General features: G+C 42.2%; 1 protein-coding gene across 1 annotated transcript; it reads right to left on the bottom strand.

The window, feature by feature from the left end:
* Positions 1–1,393: 1,393 nt before the first annotated feature.
* On the bottom strand, positions 1,394–18,612 carry ubxn7 (UBX domain protein 7). The gene is made up of 11 exons (XM_088610133.1): positions 18,479–18,612; positions 14,926–15,082; positions 13,826–13,893; positions 13,070–13,135; positions 11,941–12,053; positions 10,747–10,893; positions 10,234–10,324; positions 9,896–10,023; positions 7,643–8,126; positions 6,612–6,691; positions 1,394–5,544 (listed from the first exon to the last, which is right to left on the bottom strand). Exons 1-11 carry the CDS (start codon positions 18,582–18,584, stop codon positions 5,383–5,385), a joined length of 1,602 nt encoding a protein of 533 aa, XP_088466259.1. The 5' UTR covers positions 18,585–18,612; the 3' UTR covers positions 1,394–5,382.
* Positions 18,613–19,025: the final 413 nt, after the last annotated feature.

Genomic DNA, 19,025 nt, shown 5'->3' with positions numbered 1-19,025 from the left:
CGTGTTATTGGCAAGTTGCAATGCCTCACTGCACAAGCTGTAAAGCTGGTCAGAGCGCTTAAAACAAACTGACAACTTTTTGTGAAAGTACATAGGCTATAACTATAGTATTCTCATTCCAAAAAATGTTTGTGTTTTTTCCATCAGTGTATATTGTTAGGAAAAAAAAGTTCTGTTAAAACAAATGATGCCCCAGTTTGTGGTAAGTATTCTGGCAATGTGACAAAAGGAATGTTTGTGCAAAAAAAACCCAGAAATTATTTTCTGTAACCGCACTTTTATTACCCAATTGCTGTGTTAGTCATTGGTATGCACTTTTAATTGTCATTGAATAGGAGTAGCAGAATTCCAATAGTTCGCATCTTCAAGATAGAGTTACTGCCGTGAAAACAAAACACCTGAATTTTGACATGGTAGGCAAGCATCTTTAACAGCATTCCTAAAGTGAAATCAAGTGCTTATCATATTGTAGATTATGCTACAAGTTTCAAAGGCCTGGAAGCAATGATCCACATGACATAAGCATTTAAGCAAATAGTTGGTTTAATGAAGAAATCAATAAATGTTGGTTTTGTTTGAAGGAAACATTTGACCCTGCTGCCCACCACAGACGTACAGGAAGGTGAGTGAGCCAAGTAATTCTGACTGCCATGCACTCAAATGTCACGGTCTTGCTAAGTGATTGTAAAGATGTGACAGGCATCTTGTTGCCATTTTCTTTACTGAATGTCAAACATCATCATTTTCGATAACCACTTAACTGGGTCACGGTGGCCTGGAGGTTATCCCAGGATGAACTGGGCACAGTGGATAGGCTCTGGATGGGATGCCAGTCCATCACACAACAGACACAAACACACACACTCATATTAGGGCTGATTTTCCCAGTAGGCAATATACCTATCAGCATGTCTTAGGATGGAGGGAGGAAACTGGAGCACCTGGAGGAAACCCATGCAAACGTAGGGAGACCATACAAACTCCACCCAGATAGCACCTCAGGGAGTTGAACCCAGCGCCTCAGCACAATGCTGTGAGTGTCTTCCCTGAAACCAAAACGTATCAGGTTGATATCAAATATCGGGCTGTGGACTGTGTATTCTGGACACTGGGAGCTCTCGTCAACCTTCTTTACTTCTTTGTTCAGAAATATTCTTCCTCCAGCTGGTTCTTCAACTCCCAGGAGTTGAAGTCGATGTTGCTGTATCTTTGAAACTCTTTTTTTGGCCTCCATCCTCGAGTGACTGCCTGGTTTGGAGGATTAAAGAGGCAGTAAGATGGCTTTTTTAACCTTATCCGGTCCCTGCAGCACAGAACAGTGTCAACCACTGTGTTACATATAAAGCTGATTAGCAACTACACAATACCCTAGACATGGAATGAAACACAGGCACTGGAAAAGCACTTTTATTTTTATTTTTTCAGGTAAAGTATTACAATATTAAGACAAGTTGTATAAAAACTGTTGTACAGATGAGAACGCCCATTTACGTTTGGTCCCTAGATGCACACATATGCGCGCAAACAAACGGGCAAGTCTCTTCAAAACCCTATTGTCTTGCTATGTACAGAAAAAGCCATTACTACAAGCAGCCGGCAGAAATTGCCAGAGGACATTTCAGTAAGCACTGCTTTCTTCCTTGGTAGAACACCGTAACAGGTAAGAATTCGGCTTAATTCAGCTAGGGAAAAATTAAAAGGAGAAGGATAAAAAAAATTACAGGGCATAAACAGCCGCCTTGATTCTAAAATAACCTTCCTATTACATCATGACATTGCAAGAAAACTGTCAACAGAATGTAGTATTCCCTTCTGTAAGAAAATGGCCACACAAGTTCCGTTAATCATTTACCAGAGTCTTCACTTGTTTCACTTGCCAATAATTACAGTTCAAAATATTTATACAAAAAAGAAAAAGCACTGGTACATGTTTAACATGAATTATTTATACCCTGTAATCTCAAAAGCAGCTAATCCCCAAATAAAAAAAATGCAAGTAAAATCTTTAGGCCCCCATATGTATGGTTCTGTTGGTGATTTCATTATTACCAACTGGAGTCAAATTGAAAACCACACTACATACATTTTGCAAGGAGATTTATGTAGAATGGCAAAGAAATGATCACTTGATATTCCAAAAATATACTTCACCTACTCTCTTCTGTTATTAGAAAGAAATTTCTGCTCTGAAGCTATGGTCTATAACTGCTGATCTCACAAACACAGTGTGTAGGCTTGTTGCTGCCTTCTGTCTATGCTAAGAACCACATGCTTATTTCACCAGTGCTATTCACTGTTCAAGGATCCACTACTGCTTTTTCGGTCCTGGGTGTCACGTTGCTTGTCTCTAGTCTCTGCACTCACTCACACAAAGAATAGTGCATTTCAGTGTATGTGTTTTACGTCTATATACACATACACAAGAGAGCTCATATTATTACAAATAATATAAAGAATATATTGTTATATTTGTTCTTACATCCTTGCCCTTACTGGTGTCATGATCTCATGAACATCATGCTGAAGGCTGAAGGAGCCTTATTGGAAACTTAAAACATTAACGTTTTTTGTTAACCTCTGCATCCCAGCCCTCAAGTAACAGACCACACAGCAATTCGCCACGGGACTATGGAGTCGTCAGGTGTGGACACAGTGATGTGCAGTGGCAGTTTTCCATTACATAAGTGCAAACTGGCTCGATATGAAAAAAAGGTACTTCCATTTTATATTGTGCGGCAGCTCAGGTATACCTCGTGGGTATTCATACAGGTGAGCACCCCTACAGGACACAGAACATGTCATTGGCTTTGGAGGCACGGAGCAGATAAATCCAAAGTCAAATGTGCAAGCACCGTGCTATGCCTATGCCTGTCATAAAAGGCTTTTAAGTGCTGTTGCTGGTTTGGTATACAGTTCATGCAGTGCTGTAGCAGTAAAATATGCCCTTATTGCTATACTTGGTCTCACTGTACCAGTCTGTGTGATACAGAGCTAAGTGTAGAGTACCAGGAGCTGTGGCTGGTGCAGGCTGGTAATGTGGCACTTCAGCCTCAAAAGTATTTGCAGCATTGTATTCACTAATTAGCACCTTGAGGAAAGACAGAACACAGAAAAAGGTTAACTTGTCAACAAAGCAGTACACTGTCTCAGTCACAACCAGGACTTGTGCTACATGCAACAAAAATGACTTATTAGCCTACAATCCTAACGCCCCTTTTTTTAGACCTCTCAAAAATCCTAAAACTTCAAATCTGATGAAGTGCCGATTACGGTTCTGCTCAAGAGAGGGAAAAGGATGCTACAGCTCGCTAGGGCCTCCTCACTGGTATGGAAAATGACGAGGTGTTTGCATTTTACCAAGCACACCCAGGACTGGAAATGGAGGAGTTTGAGGTGGAGAGTGTGGCAAGTGAGCGAACTGTTGCACTGACTCAACTGTGACTGACAGGAACAGGGTGGCTGGACTCCAAGGCTGACCTTATAAGGAATCATTCTTCCTGTCCAACACTGAAGGGGAAGTGGGAAAGATCTGGTGATCAAGAGTGTGTTATACACAGGAGCACATACCTCATCCCCAGCAGCAAACTTAAAGATTGGTGAACCACAAAGCTTTACCACTGACACCAGAGATTGTATATGGAGCATAGGGTCTCTGGCAAAACATTACAAGTGAAATGTGTATTTTACATAGACTGCAGCTGTCCTTGTTCATCTCAAACATACGACATGACAACTAAAAAAAAAAAAAAAAGAGACATTTCTTTCATTTAGAAGTAATGTCAAGAAAGAACATGTTTTTATTAAAAAAGGGTTTTAACAGTGACAGTTCGGGGTTATTTAGTCCTAGACAAGGTTGTATAGGACTCGGAAAATCAATTAATTCCAATTTTTAATGCGCTGTTTTTATTATTTTGAAATCATGAGCTGTGCTGTATTACAGATTACCAAGACATTTCCATGAACCAACCTCTATTAAAATGCTGTGTCAATCCAAGCTCTTAAAAAGTGCTTGAAAAGACCAGGACTGTGAGTTTATTTAAACTCCTTGATGTTGGTAGACAGCAGACCATTTCATTTAAATGTGTCTGTATTGTATCATGGCAGTACTTACTGTAAGAAACTGGAAGGGAGTGTGTTGTGTATCTTTGCATAATCTAGTACTAGAGTTATAATCCTTGGGTAGAGTACCAAAAAATAACCAAATTGAAAAAATCTTTCCTCAACAAGCAAACATAATCGCAGCTCATTCAGGCAACACAATTGTTCATGTTATCACTTCCTTTTGCTGTCTTGACTCATTTAAAAAGTACTCCGAGGTTGAGATATAAACATTACTCTTACAGAAGAGACAGCAGTGATTTCCAAAACTGCCACAAATGTTCCAGAAAACAAATTATTCTAGGACAACACAGACTGACTAAGGGAACTGGACATTGAGGACCAGCAGATAGGCTGCCACAGATGTCATCAGCAGGGTTATGCGTGTCACTAAGAAACACAACTGCACTCCTGATATATGCACAAGTGCAACAACAAAAAAGTTGCTTTTCTTTTGATTTTGGTCTGAACAATTTTTTTTTCAGTCATATTTCAACAGTTTCTGTGTCAAATTCAAGCTCATGTTTCTGCTTGATAGCAATAAGCTATGGTATTATCATAAAGTCGAAGTTGATTAATTCCAATGCAATCAAAACAAGTGACTGTTGCAGGCACCAACCTTTTACTTGATTCTCCTATTCATCAGATCGCTTTGACACTTTAAATATAACAGGACTACCATGATTTCCAATGGGACAAGTTACAAGTAAATGGTTCTGTATGCAAAGTAATACTGCACAGTATACAATACAACCAAGATAAACGACAGTTCATTCTACAGATTTCCGATAGGTAGTTAATACAGTAATAAAAATTCCCTTTGATTTGACATTTCTACTTGCCAGGCTTATTTTTGTAAACACGGGTTCAAAAAGAACAAAATGCTTACCCCCAACCTTCCTCTAAGCAGCCTATTCAAAATTTGCACTGTGCACATTTCTGTTGCGCAGAACAACACATTTAGCCGGTCAATCTCGGAAATTCAAAGCACTGTGAGGAGGGGACAAATATTGGGGGAAAGAAAATAGAAAACGTATGCTTGCACACTGATAAGAATGCAAGTTAGCAACAGGGCTGCAAACCTTGGGCTCTCTTTATTGTTCTTCCAGAACGACAAAGCTGCGTGTGGAAGGAGGAGAATGTTGGGCTGCTGTGGGCAGTGGAACGTCTTCCTGCACACAAGTGCTCCCTCCATGCTCCCCCTGGATCCTGTGGCCTTTCAGAACGTTTGGGCAGAAGAGTCGGGCAGGGAGGGCAGTTGCACTGGTTCAAACAGGTCCATTGTTAATTCCTTTCCTGCACAAACACAGTTTCTTGGGGGCAAAGGCCTGCGTCCTGCAGAGTGATGTCATAGTCCAAGTGAGAGAGTTTCCGTCTGGGAAAATTGGTTACAAGCTCAAAGCGTTCGTTTGGATACCCCTTGGACTGTACGTGCCTCACGAGCGCCTGCGAAGACAGATGTTAAACAGAGTCAACAGACGGAAAAAAAACGGGTCACCAGGAGAAGGAAACATTCTTTGGCAATCATCAACGAGCACCGAGAACTTGTAAAAAGTCGTTTTTGCTCACACAGGTAAATAAAGTGACTTTGTGAAATTTCCACCATCCCTGTTACACGACCTCAACTGCATATTCTGTCACTACTTCAAGGAAACGGAAACTGCAATGTCTTTGAGTCATTCTGGCACCGTAGTTTGACCTCAGAGGAGAGCATTCTCTTACAGCGACTCTGCAACACTGCGGAATGACATTGGGGGGCGGTGCCCCAGCACGTTCTGTGGCACTGCTGACTTCAGTTTGATTTTTAACTTTCAGTATCAATGTCTGCACTGAAGTGGGCAACACGATCGGCGTTCTTGAAGTAGTTGTCTAAATGACATTCCAGAACAATGCAAAATTAGTTCACAAAAATGGAACAAGCCATTTTTATGTTTTTTTACATAAATCCTTCACGCTGATCTGTTTTCTGCAGTATTTTTGTTATTTATTTTATTGGGGGTACACAGTATTTACCTTCTCTTACAGCTGCAATGAAAACTTAAAGATACTAAATTATGTTTATGTTGTAGCTGTTAGTGAAAAATGTAAAAGATGAATAATCTCATATATCACAGGTATATATAATTTTAACTATTAATTAGACTTTGTTTTATTTCTGTTGTTTCAGTCATTTTAATCTGCATTTGTAATACAGCTACATAAAACCAAGTGAAAAGACTTTCCACAGGATTCAGAGGCAGACAAATACCAGCCCTCACAAAGCACTTAACTATATCTAAAATTCTTTCCTAAAACCATTTTCTTTAACCGAATCAAGGATCAAATAACCAAGTGTCAAAACTTAGCTGCAGCAGAATTGCTATGTTGAAACTGTTCGGTATTCCTAGACTTAACTACCTTTTCTCAAGCTTATGTGAACTAATGTCTGTAACCCAGGGCAGGTATCTTGACTAGATCTTCTACTATATCGACAAGAATAAGTAGAATTCTGCTTCTTCTACATGGGCATTTACCATAAGTGTGGCTTGAGTAGGCAGTGATATCTGTTCTCTCTGTCCATCTGGATAACGCAGCATCAACCTTGCCTTTGGCCCTGGAAAAGACAAAAAGTGATTTTCATTCAAATGGAATATTTTTATTTACATTAAAATACAAAAGCTTGGATAAGGATATAACTATTTGTTTTGTGGGCAAACCTTTAACCTTTAGATGGGTATTAACACTGATAAGTTAAATGATGCAGATGACACAGTAGAGTAAGACTAATCTGGAAAAATAATGTATTTCCTTTTCCCTCAGAGGTGTATCATCTTTCAACAGCAAGACAGGGAAGGACTTCTGCCAAAATGACCAGAGGGGGCAAAGACAGCAGTCACCATCACTATTTACGTTTTTCTCAACCTTCTTTATCAATTTTAAAATGTTACCAAGAGTGAAGCACCTTTGCTGTATTCAAATACTTTGTACAATTTGAGCTTTAGAACAGGAAGCCATGGTATAGCTGTTCATTTATTTTTGCCAGTTATTGCACATGATATCCCGACAATCTTTCTTTCAACGGAAGATATTTATGTAGTGCACAATAATCACAATTAAGAGTTTTACTAATTACAGTTAATCATGCTAAAAAACACCCCATACTCAGAGGTTAATGAGGAGGTAGTGAAGACACAATGACTGCTAATGGCCTTTAAAATAAAATAAAAATAAAAGGAAGGACTTTTGTTGACACCAAATCACCAAACACTACAAATAAATAACACTATGTAGTGGTTGTGCCCAGCTGCCAATTTCAGGTATGTAAGGCCAGCTTGAAGTACATGTAAGTCAAAATCTGTCTGGGTATAGCAAATATGTTTGACACACCTGTCTCTGATACTCAGGATTTTTCTTGACCTGTTTGTCACTTTTTGTAGGGCGCTGTAAAACCCCTTTGAGCTGAACACATTATTTGACATTATTGTACAAGACTGGTAAAAACAACACAGGTCCGGCCTATGCTGTCCCTGCTGTCAATATGGAGAGAAAGACCCAATTGCCTTACCATTATCATTCAGCACCTCTGGGCAGCTTGTCTCCCCCGTGTGCATTTCCACTCCTCTCGAACCAGAGCTCTGCGGTGACTCGGTCCGGTGGTTCGTCCCTATGTCGGGTTCTCCTGCAGCTGGTTCTGACTTGGCCGGGGGCTCCAGGTGGTTCTTTTTGCTCTCCTCCTTTCGGTGGCTGGACTCCTTGTGGGGGGACTTCCTGACCCTGGGGGGACTGGGACAAGGCTGCTGGGACTGCGCAGGGGAGCGGGGGTGGCTCTGGGGCACGGGTTGGTCCGCGGTTCCCCCTGTCTCGCCGTCCTCTTCGTCAGAGCCGTCCACGGAGATGAGCCCCTCGCTGTCGGAGAAGGGCTCGGCCTCCGACTCGTCCTCGGAGCGCGAGTCGGCCCGGGGCTGGCAGGACTCGTAGTGAGTCTCTCGAAGGGAAGCCCGAATGGCCGCTTCCAGCTGGCTGTCCTCGCTGGCGTCGATCAGGCTTTCCTGGGCAAGAGACAGAGAAAGAATCACACATAAGAGACATACAGCTCGACAAATACTATACCATTCGAACCTGCGCTTGCCTTGACTTAAGGACACTCTTACATAAACTCAGCATCCAAAAGGTTTCCCATTGCAAATGTAAAAAAGTGACTTGCAGAACCATTCCTACCTTTACAGTCCAGCCTTTCCCAGAGCAGCAACAACATAAAGCCCAAGTATTTATACAACAAAGCACGGGATTAAAATCAGCATGAGGCTGGAATTGATGCGTGGCCTGTTGATCTCCAAGAAGGCTGTTACAAAAATTTCCCAAACAACATTCTAGCTGGTAGTTTCAAATTAAAGTTAAACAACTTTTTTACGTAAAAAACGCACAACCAACCAAGGATTTAACCAACTTCAAGCCCACTGTGAGAAAGTAAAAGGGGGGTCAAACTCTTAACATGAGATGTACAGCTCTAGTTTGGCTTTGTGGAATAATTATCATTATTCAGTTTTTTAAGTACAGAAGTCCACATTAAAAGGCAAATTTCTTAATCACAGCAGCAAACTTAATTTCTAGGATGCGGTTCAGACTGAACGAACAGCTGATCGATATTGCCAACGTAAAGTGAAACTGAAAGCATGTTTTTTGCACTGTCAAAACTTTGACTGGGATTGTAAAAAAAGATAACTAGACAAAAGAGATCCAGACAGCTAACAACAAATGTGCAATTTTACACTGGTGTCAACACAATCTTGGTCACAGTCAGTTTTTCGAGACAAGCAGTCTAAGAGACAGAGAGATTTAGAGTAGAGTCAATGTTACGACCCCAAGTGTCTAGGGGTAAAGGGGTGTAACATTTAGGATAGTTTTTGGATGCAGGTGGGTTCTGGTGAGGGACTTAGGAAGCATGATAACAAGTGTTGGTGCAAAAGTGATTATTTTAAGGTGAATAAGTGATTGGCATGTAACAGGACACAATAACACACAGGGAAAGGGAACTAGAGTGGTGCCAAAGAAAAGAAAATAACAAACAAAATGGAGCTGGCTAAGAAAGTGAGGGAAAGCTAATCTGACTACAAAAAGAAAACCCAAAACACATGGTCTTCGGTGTCTTCAAACACCCTAGCTGACCTCCCCTGACTACCCAAAACCATACAAGACAAACGGCACTCACCCGTACTAACTAGTGTTACTAATACAGAGATCAACTATGTGTGCAGAATGTAAACGACAACTTAAACTAACCCTATACACAAAAGTTCACACAAATACACAAGTGAACTAGGAATACAAATAAGGGATAAAGAGAGTAGACAACAAGAACCGGGTACAAAAGAACACAAAGGTCAATATAATACATTAGGGCAAGGTAATGGCTAAATAAGGCTAAACACTCAAACAAACAAAAGTACGAGGCAAACACAAACCAACAAAAACCAAAGCTATACGAAAACACACATGAACGAAGCGAAGCCGAAGCAAAAACCAAAAGCGAAGTGAAACCGAAGCTGAGCCGAGCGGGACCGAAGTCAAACGAAAGGCCCCTTCATTCAGAAAACCTCCAACTAATATACTAAATAAGCTGCACTCTGATTGACTAAGAAGCTGATTGATGATGACGTCACACAGAAACAATGATGTAATGATGGACCAATGGGGGAGGGAGAACAATCAAGGTCAGGAAGTGTGGAACATAGTAACAAAACACACATGCACCACACACTGGGATGTAACATTCAACAAGACGAAGAGGCAGAGAGCTGCAAGGGGTAAAAACACTTACAGAGCGCACACGTTTCTTGGGCGGCTGGCTGGAAAGGCCATCAAGCTGGCCATGCTCTGACAGGAAGCTGGTCACTTGCTCCAGGAAGGAGGTCACATCCAGCTGGTGCCATTCCACCAGCTTCTGACCTGAGGAGTTGTAAGGGAGCAAGGTCAGGAAGATCACACAGAGATTGGAAGGTTTCTGCGCAAGCAAGTTTATGAGTCTCTCTCTTGACTGGAGAGCTGATAAAACAGTCTAGAAGACTTAAAACTCACGGGACAGGATACATACCTAGAGCACAGTATTACAAAATGTAATAATTCATGGGTGAGAATATAAGAGTTGCAAAGTTGCACCTGTTCTGGGGTCCAAAATAGAGATGTATGGGAATTCATTTAGCTTGTAGAACTGAATATATCTCTGTCCCTCCTCACTGTCATGATATACCTGCAAGAATACAAAGAAACAGTTAATCAGAGTTGGACAGGTATACCACTGCCATGCTCACATCTGCTGAGACAGACACCAGACAGACACATGAGTGTTTGTCAATGACAGAGCACATACATGAGCACCCAGGGTAATCCACAGTGCCTTCCACCTCAGCATCACTGACCACACTACCAGACCCACCAGATTAAGCTTTATCTTTTAGTTCACCACGTTAGCACCTACAATCTATAAAGCACACAACCTGCTAGATGCAACACGCAGATTGTCAAATGTTCCAGTATAGCCCTAGTGAGTGCCGAAAACGAGTTGTTAAGCGTACAACACAGGAAATAAAATATTCTGATGCGTGAGAACACATGCATGTGTGTGGAGGTGATCTTGTGCGAGCATTGTTCTGTGTGTACTACGTGCTATACCTGCCAGAAGATGAAGTGCTCACGGATGATGGTTTTGACAGCTTCATTGCTCCATACATCCCTGTTTAGACACTGGCATGCGAAGTCCTGCACGTTCTGGATGTTTATCATAAGCCACTTGTTTTCCAGCTGTCCACATTCTTTTGCCTTGCTCAAAATAAAAGACGTAGAAGTGATGAAAAAAGCCACAAAACTGTTAAACTAGATACAGTAGCACTGTTAAAAAGGCTCATGTCCCAAATGTTTCAACTGGAAATGGAGCACATCCCATATATATTATCCAGACATTGTCGGCTTGAGCCTGGAAAATGTCGCTAACTGACTGAGACTAGGATTCCCTGTATAGCATAATGCACATGCACAGATTTCTTGACCAACAGAAAACTAAGACTGTACACAAACTGATTGCAAAGCAATGCCTATGTTGAGGAACTTTTCGAGAGACCACGGCATTTGTAGTCTTAACAACAGAAAGGGGAACAGGTGGAGCAGAAAATGGTGAAATGTGCTACAGGAACGTGAGGAAGAGTATGCAGAGAGAGTGAGCTGAAACAGCTGGAACATGAGGAAGAGTGTGCAGAGTGAGTTGAAATAGCAAGTTGTGTAAAAGACTAAAGAAAATAACCAGTGATACCTAAAAGAAAATATAACATTCTCCTCAAACATGTGTTTTGCATTCAATTATACCCACGTTCTTCATTTTTAAAAGGAATGTTTGACATCTTAACTTTCATTTTGTAAAATCTGCATATTCTGGTAAGGTTGAAATATATTCATACCAAGCATGTCAGTTTCCTGATTCTGATTGCACAGGAGGCAGTTTATCGCCATGTCTAAGGTTTGGCCTCGTGCTGTTGCTAACATTTCTTTCTTATAGGAAACTTTAGAACTGCAAGAATGTAGGTGTCTTTCTGCTCGATTCTCCAGAAGTCATTTTGCAATAAAATTATTCCAAACTACGCTGCACTGCAATCTGAATTCTTGCATCCCTAAACGTGCTGGTACCAAATGGTTTGCTTATAGTCGGAACATTTAAAGTATAAATCCTGACAGTAGGGGAAAAAAGAAAGTTCAACTACAAAAGTAAAATAGCTTTTTTTTGGAACTCCTGTGTAAAAATTCAGAAAAAAGGTGCACGCCCAAAGGTGAGGCCCAATAAGTTTGAATGCATCATCCCCATTCAGTCCGGTTTACCGTTTCAAAACTGCCTTTGTGCATGAGGTCTATTGGAGGTCTGAAGAGGTCTGCCAACGTGCTCAGCTTCTTGTCAACAGCACTGCCGTTCCGTAGCTCCTGCTCCTGCCGGACTAGAAAAAAAAAGAGTTGAATGAACCACACCGTGCCACAGCTGAAGTGAAATCTGCAGAGCCCTTTCCGTACACACGCAACCTAAGACACTGGTCGTCAGCTGCAGAATAAACTTGCAAAGTGCACACTAAGACAAGGAATCAATCATGTATTTATTATAGTTTAAAACCACGATGGGCAATATGTATATACAAAGTGCATCAGGTTTTTCGTACCGCATATTCTAGGGGCTCTGTGGTGCTATACAATGGCACTCAGAATATAAAAAAACATGGGTTGTTTTTTATTTTTTCTTTCTTTGAGCACTTGTTGCAGGACAGATGGACACTAAGCCAAACAGACCCTTAGGAGCAACTCATTTTATTTTCACATTGCAGAGGGGCCACAGAACAAGGGTTGTGCCATATAAAAGTTTTGTGCTTATTCTCACACATTTGGCAGAACAAGGATTTATATCACCGTTTTCAGATTGTGTGTCGTGGTTTATCCCTTTTCTTCTCACAAATTATAAGATAGCTGCTACATTTTTTCCATCATTTACAATGGTGTTTGCCCAGCATCGTTCCTGAGCTCACCTTTAAGGAAATTAAAGTTAATGAAATACATGAAAGTAAGCATAAAACCTGCTTAGCTTCCAAGAGCTTAAGAAATCAGGCTACAAGGTGGCAAATGCTTCTGGATTATGGATAACACAATTCACATCACCAATAATCCATTTCCCATCAACGTCTTCCTGCAGTCTGGGACAACAGATTCTCTTTTTCCAAAAATTCTGGATATCCATTTCAGTCTTGCAGAAGGAACTGTCAAGGGATCTGACCCCCTCTGTTACAGCCACACTCAGGGTGTACCTGGTACCTAACCACACATGCCACAGGGATGCCCTGCGATGAGGTGCTTCTGGGTGACTAATCTGCTTCCTGATATGAGTGGTGTGACTGTGCTAGGAGCCCTCAACTGCTCCTGCTCAGTGATGATGTTTTTCAACTTTTTCAGAAGAAAACGAACCCCTTACTTGTTTCCGTCTGAAAATCCCGAAAGCCATCAAATATGGATCTCGTAGGTCTTCGTCTTTTAGGAACTAAAAATCAATAATAATCAATAATCAATGAATCATTGAATAATCCAATCAGATCCCATCCTGTCAATGAAGAAAGGAAGAGTCCTAACTCTGCAATTTTTTTTTAAATAATAAAAATATGATATTTAGTTAAATAAAATAGAAAAAGAGAACTAAAGCCTGTTATTTTAAAACGTTAATACTAAACGCCTAACACTACATCACAAGTCTCCTGCCATGGAGCCTTGCAATACGAATTTACTGATATCATCCACATTGTGAACATCACCTTGGTATTACCACCATACTTAAAACACTAGTTTTGTGTTACAGTGATAACATCACATTGGTGTTCTCCTACACAGAATGAATAAAATATTTCCTAGTGATTCTGGACGTGCCAGTATCTATTGGTCCTGAATATGAAACTGGCAGCTCCTTCACAGCACATTTCCTTCAGAAAATTAGATTATTTATATTTTTTCTGCAGACAGAGCAATAGGAAAATGCTATTGCCCATCCCTCTGAAGGAAGAAAGCCCACTGTCTGCAAAGAAGGTATGATATTAGAATACAACTATGCATAATACTCAAATACTAATCTGCTCACACCTGAAGAAGGCTCCACGGCCGAAACGTTGCGTATTCTTTCTTCTCTTTTCGGCATGGAATAAACCTATTACTTGTTTCAAATACTCAAATTGTTACCTACCTCCAAACAGTGGCTCAGGTTCCACCAAAATTTCCTGCTTCTGAGGAATTGGTGCCCGCACTTCATCCCTACAAAGATGATTAAATGACCTCAGTTTATCTCCAGTTTACACTGCTGTTAATTTTGATATTTTGTTGCTGCTGTCCGAAGGAACTACATATCACATCCACAACCTACATGATCACACAGAATCTGCCAAATTAATCTTTTTTTTTTCCCACAAGGCACTTCATACACAGCACACTGTTGAAACTGACATTATTTTCACATTGCTGTGTGTTTTGCAGGGTGACACGTATGGGTTTGGTGTGGAGACAGTACTTAGGTAGAAGATGTCAGCATTCCTTATAAGGGTGTGTACCCTCATCTTGTATAAAAGCACTTTGTAATCTCCTCTCTGGCATGTGCTTACAAACAAAGCTCAAACCGCAGTATCCTGTACAGACATTAATTCCATAATTTAAGAACTACCATACAATACCTGTAAAATCACATGTACAAGTACTGTATAGGACAAAAGAAAGTGATTTCATTTGGTCCAGAGCTGCAAAAGTCACCGGCATTTGCCTACCAGCAGCTTGGTAGGTTGTGATGGATGCACTGCATTAACATGCACAATCTGTCAGCAAAAAACAGAAATACAGTAGATGCAACAGGATAATTATGTTTGCCTAATCTATTCCCTGTCTTCAGCTGCCATAAAATCTTTGGACCAGTGTTTTTTTCCATTTCTGTCATGTGAATCATCTCCTCGGCGTCTTTAGCACTGTGAATTACTGCACCACTAATTCCAGTGCTCAGTGATTTAACCAGGGGATGCAGTGGTGGCTGTGCTGCATAGTCTTTTCAGCAAGCTTTGCAGAAATGGGACTCTCAGGACCCACACGTTTCATCAGTCAATTTCTGTTACCTACAACTGACCTAAACACTGGTCTGGTGAAGCAAATGAGTTCAGTTCGGGGATTAGCAGGAACAAAAACAAACCAGTAGAGCCTGCAGGCCAGCATTCTGAGGAAGGGAGTGGCTCCCTCTGCTGGCGTGACAGCCCTTGGCACACACCGTCCACCCCCCCCTTTTTTAAGGGCATCACATGCACTCACTCTGCAGGGGGGGCTCTGCTGCTGGATGCCACTGCGGCACTGGAACTGGTGCTGGGCTCCTCCGCGATCCCCCCTCCATCCAGGAACATGGTCACTGCCATCTCTAGGTTATTGTTACAGGCCTCCAGCATGTGCTTCCCAACACTCTCGGTAGCACCTGGGAAAACATGTGCTGCCTGATTAGCGATTTGAACACCACTGCACTGTCCCCTTATTCATTTCCACACAAGACAAGACACACAGGTTTTAGACATTCGACAGAGAGGGGATCGGGCCTTTCCTGGAACTTCGCTGAGCATAATGGTGATCAAAGGCTAATGTCTACCTGAAGCAATAACAGAAAAGGTCTAAAGAAATGAAGCAGTTCAGGTGGGGAGCTGCGTCGGCATGCGTAGGCTGCAAAGGAACAATAGGTTTATTCCATGCTGAAACGAGAAAAAAGAAAACAGCCGAGGAGCCTTCTTTAGGTTCCTCACACCTGTTTTCTTTCTTCTCTTTTCAGCATGGAATAAACCTATTACTTGTTCCTTTAAAAAAACATATACTTCTTTCACAATACCTCTTTTCTTACAATCATTTTACTATCTATAACTGCAGGGCTTCTCAGGATTTAAGCACTATTTACCTTCAGTGTGAGCCACGTAATATCAACCAAGCTACAACTCAACTTGAGTGATGAATGCAGTGTGGGGGTGGCATGGTGGTGCAGTGGTCAGCATTGTTGCCTCACAGCGCTGGGGCCTGAGCTGGGGTGCTATCTGCATGGAGTTTGGATGTTCTCTTCGTGTTCGCTCGGCCAATTGCTGGGTGATCCATTTTCCTTCCATAGTCAAAAAACATATTGGTAGTTTAATTGGATTTTGAGCAAACTGGCACTGGTGCGTGCGTGTCTTTGTGTGCCCTCTGATGGACTGGCGTCCTGTCCAGGGTGTATCCTGCCTTGCGCCCGTTGCTTGCCAGGACAGGCTCTGGCTCCCCCCCGCGACCCTGAACTGGAAGAAGTGGTGAGAAACTGGATGGATGGATACAGGATATGCCTGCTGAACCGTAGTCAGACAGCTATGACCCCAGTTGCTGCACAGAATCGCCTGTGCAGCGCGGTGATGGAGAAGGCTTGAGTAGGTCTCTGCAGGCTGCATGACAGCAGCACAAGAGCCTGACAAAACCCCACTGCAGGAGGACACATGCACAACTGGACAGCATGGTGGTGCAATGGTTAGCATTGCTGGGGCCTTGGGCTTGATTCATGGGGTGCTATCTTGCACTATTAACCTGCACTGTAAGCAATGTCATAACAACCAAGCTACAACTCAACTTGAGTGATGAATGCAGTGTGGGGGTGGCATGGTGGTGCAGTGGTCAGCATTGTTGCCTCACAGCGCTGGGGCCCTGAGCTGGGGTGCTATCTGCATGGAGTTTGAATGTTCTTTTCGTGTTCGCTTGGCCTTTTGCTGGGTGCTCTGGTTTCCTCCCACAGCTCAAATCATACTGGCAGGTTAATTGGCTTTTGGGAAGACCGCCTCTGGTGAGGGTGTGTGTGCCCTGTGCCCTGTGATGGACTGGCATCCTGTCCAGAGTATATCCTGCCTTGTACCCACTGCTTGCAGGGATAGGCCTGGCTCCCCCGCAACCCTGAACTGGATAAAGCAGTTAAAAATGGATGAACAGACACACACATACAACCTCTCTCTCTCTCACATGCAAAAAGAGGGCAGTTGTGGCAATCTGGGGAGGTTGAGGGAAAAAAATGAGGAATTCAGAGGATGCCACATATAATATCCAACTTCAGACTTTTCTCAACTGTGCATAAAACCAATTTGTTTAGCAAAAGTGACAGTAATATATGGATGACTTATGTAATATATATATATAAGCTAGAAGCCATATCACCCTGCAACTCACAACTGGCAGCCCACTGAAGCTCAGCAGGTGTGAGCCTGGTCAGTACCTGGATGGAGACCTCCTGGGAAAAACTAAGGTTGCTGCTGGAAGAGGTGTTAGTGGGGCCAGCAGGGGGCGCTCACCCTGCAGTCCATGTGAGTCCTAATGCCCCAGTATAGTAACGGGGACACTATACTGTAAACAGGCACCGTCCTTCAGATGAGACGTAAAACCAAGGTCCTCACTCTCTGTGGTCATTAAAAATCCCAGGGTGTTTCTCGAAAAGAGTAGGGGTGTAACCCCGGTGTCCTGGCCAAATTTCCCATTGGCCCTTACCAATCATGGCCTCCTAATAATCCCCATCTATGAATTGGCTACATTACTCTGCTCTCCTGCCCACTGATAGCTGATGTGTGGTGAGCGTTCTGGCGCACTATGGCTGCCGTCGCATCATCCAGGTGGATGCTGCACATTGGTGGTGGTGGAGGGGAGTCCCCATTACCTGTAAAGCGCTTTGAGTAGAGTGTCCAGAAAAGCGCTATATAAGTGTAAGCAATTATTATTATTATTATTATTATTATTATATAGTATTAGAAAATACCTTAATTATTACTATAGATATTAGATATGACTAAATCACCTGCAGTGCTGTTGCTCCAAAAACAACCTCAAGACAGAAAGTCCTTCGACAGGACCTTTTCCGTGTCCAAAGTTAAACAGTTAACCGAATCTCACGCTCCCTTGTGAAGTCTGAAAGGAAATGAGATCAGACCTGAGCCCAGAGTGGGGGGCCTGCTGCCTTCACTACTGGAGTTCACTCTGCTCACATTACGAGAATTCTGCCTCTTTGTTTTCCACGTGACAGGTTTATGGCACGGCGGCCGAGGACTTTAGAAAACAAGTGCGACTTCTCGGGGGAACATTTGTTGCTTTTCTGTGCGTGCAGTTGTAAGGGTGTAGCAGGCGAATCCATTTCACTGTGCTAGTCTAGGCACAGAAACTGGCGCGCAGGACAGCAGCAGAGAGGAGACTCTCCGTCTGAGAAATGAAAGAAGTATTGCTAACGGTCAGCCCACCAGACTTCTTTTTTTTCTGTAGGTTGTTATAACAAAGCATCTTGATCAACAAACTCTAATGCCACCAAACTTTATCACTGTCGCCGATGTTCACTTCACATGCAAAGTCCTGCAGATGTTTAGCTGATCAGCATATCCAAACATTTAAGAGACCAGTTGCAAAAGGACCCAGATCTCTTAAGTTTTAAAACAACACTTAAGGGATCTGACGTGAGCTTGCACGTTGAACCACCATTACAGTTAGGAGGAGCCTCTACATTAAAAATTGTGTTACCGTGCCCACACAGCGAGCATTCTTTAATCACAAAAACGATACAACCGAAATCATGGGCATGCGTGCTGAGACCTGGACTCTCAACTTTGACTCGTTATCTTGCGTGATGAAGTGTTTTAACTTAATCACTATTAATTTCCATTTTTCATCTCTCTCCTCTTTTTAAGATAAGCAGGTCTATTTTCACTGCATGTCAAGGGGGCAGTACTTTCTATTGCCCCTTTACTTTTTTTACATATGTACCGTGCTGCACACTCCTGTTGTTTTTTATTGATTCCGTTAATAAAACATAATATAATCCTTTGAAATATATCATATTTACCAGTAATGGCTGTAAATTGTTGTATTAACCCATTCAGCCCCGGAGTTGATGCATCCCCGAGCGCCGCCATCTTACCGCCGCTGATAACAACACCACTGTCACACATGCGCACTAAGGGCTATGAACGCGACCTCTGCCGCCGCTTGTACACGTGACATCTACCAATGCATTCTGGGTAGTAGAGTTCTTTACAAGCAGCAAAGGTGTGGATAATTTTTATACTCGTATATGCCGGTACTAAGCACCCCGGGGAAACAGTGCTGCATGAGAAGTTAATCACCATTTGTGTAGGCTCATGGATTTCATACATTAAGTGAACGTAATAAAAAGCCTAACAAAATACATCGTAATGAAAAAATCTTGAAACCAGTTCAACATCAAGCTGAACTATGCCATACAGGTGTGGTTTCAGAGCGTTTGGATTTGGTTTGATTCCGGTTTGGCTTGTGTGCATTATGCGAAAGACTAGCGTCTGGTCCAGGGTATACTGTTCAGTTTATTTGTCTTACGCTCAAGTGTAATGAAATCCTTATTTGCACGTATGCTC

The sequence above is a fragment of the Lepisosteus platostomus genome, chromosome 2, assembly GCF_059453375.1.
Source record: "Lepisosteus platostomus isolate fLepPlt1 chromosome 2, fLepPlt1.hap1, whole genome shotgun sequence".
In the NCBI taxonomy this organism is placed as follows: domain Eukaryota; kingdom Metazoa; phylum Chordata; class Actinopteri; order Semionotiformes; family Lepisosteidae; genus Lepisosteus; species Lepisosteus platostomus.
The sequence above is the reverse complement of the archived record's forward strand: the minus strand, read 5'-3'. Positions and strand labels throughout refer to the sequence as shown.

Bases quoted from the DNA above. Each gene is read 5' to 3' on its own strand.
- ubxn7 (XM_088610133.1), bottom strand. From the start codon at position 18,584: ATGTGTGACAGTGGTGTTGTTATCAGCGGCGGTAAGATGGCGGCGCTC. The intron at 10,325-10,746 runs GTATAGCACGTA...GTATTCTTGCAG, and splicing joins AGCACTTCATCTTCTGGCAG to GTATATCATGACAGTGAGGA. The intron at 8,127-9,895 runs GTAAGTGTTTTT...TCTCTTGCCCAG, and splicing joins CCAAGAAACGTGTGCGCTCT to GAAAGCCTGATCGACGCCAG.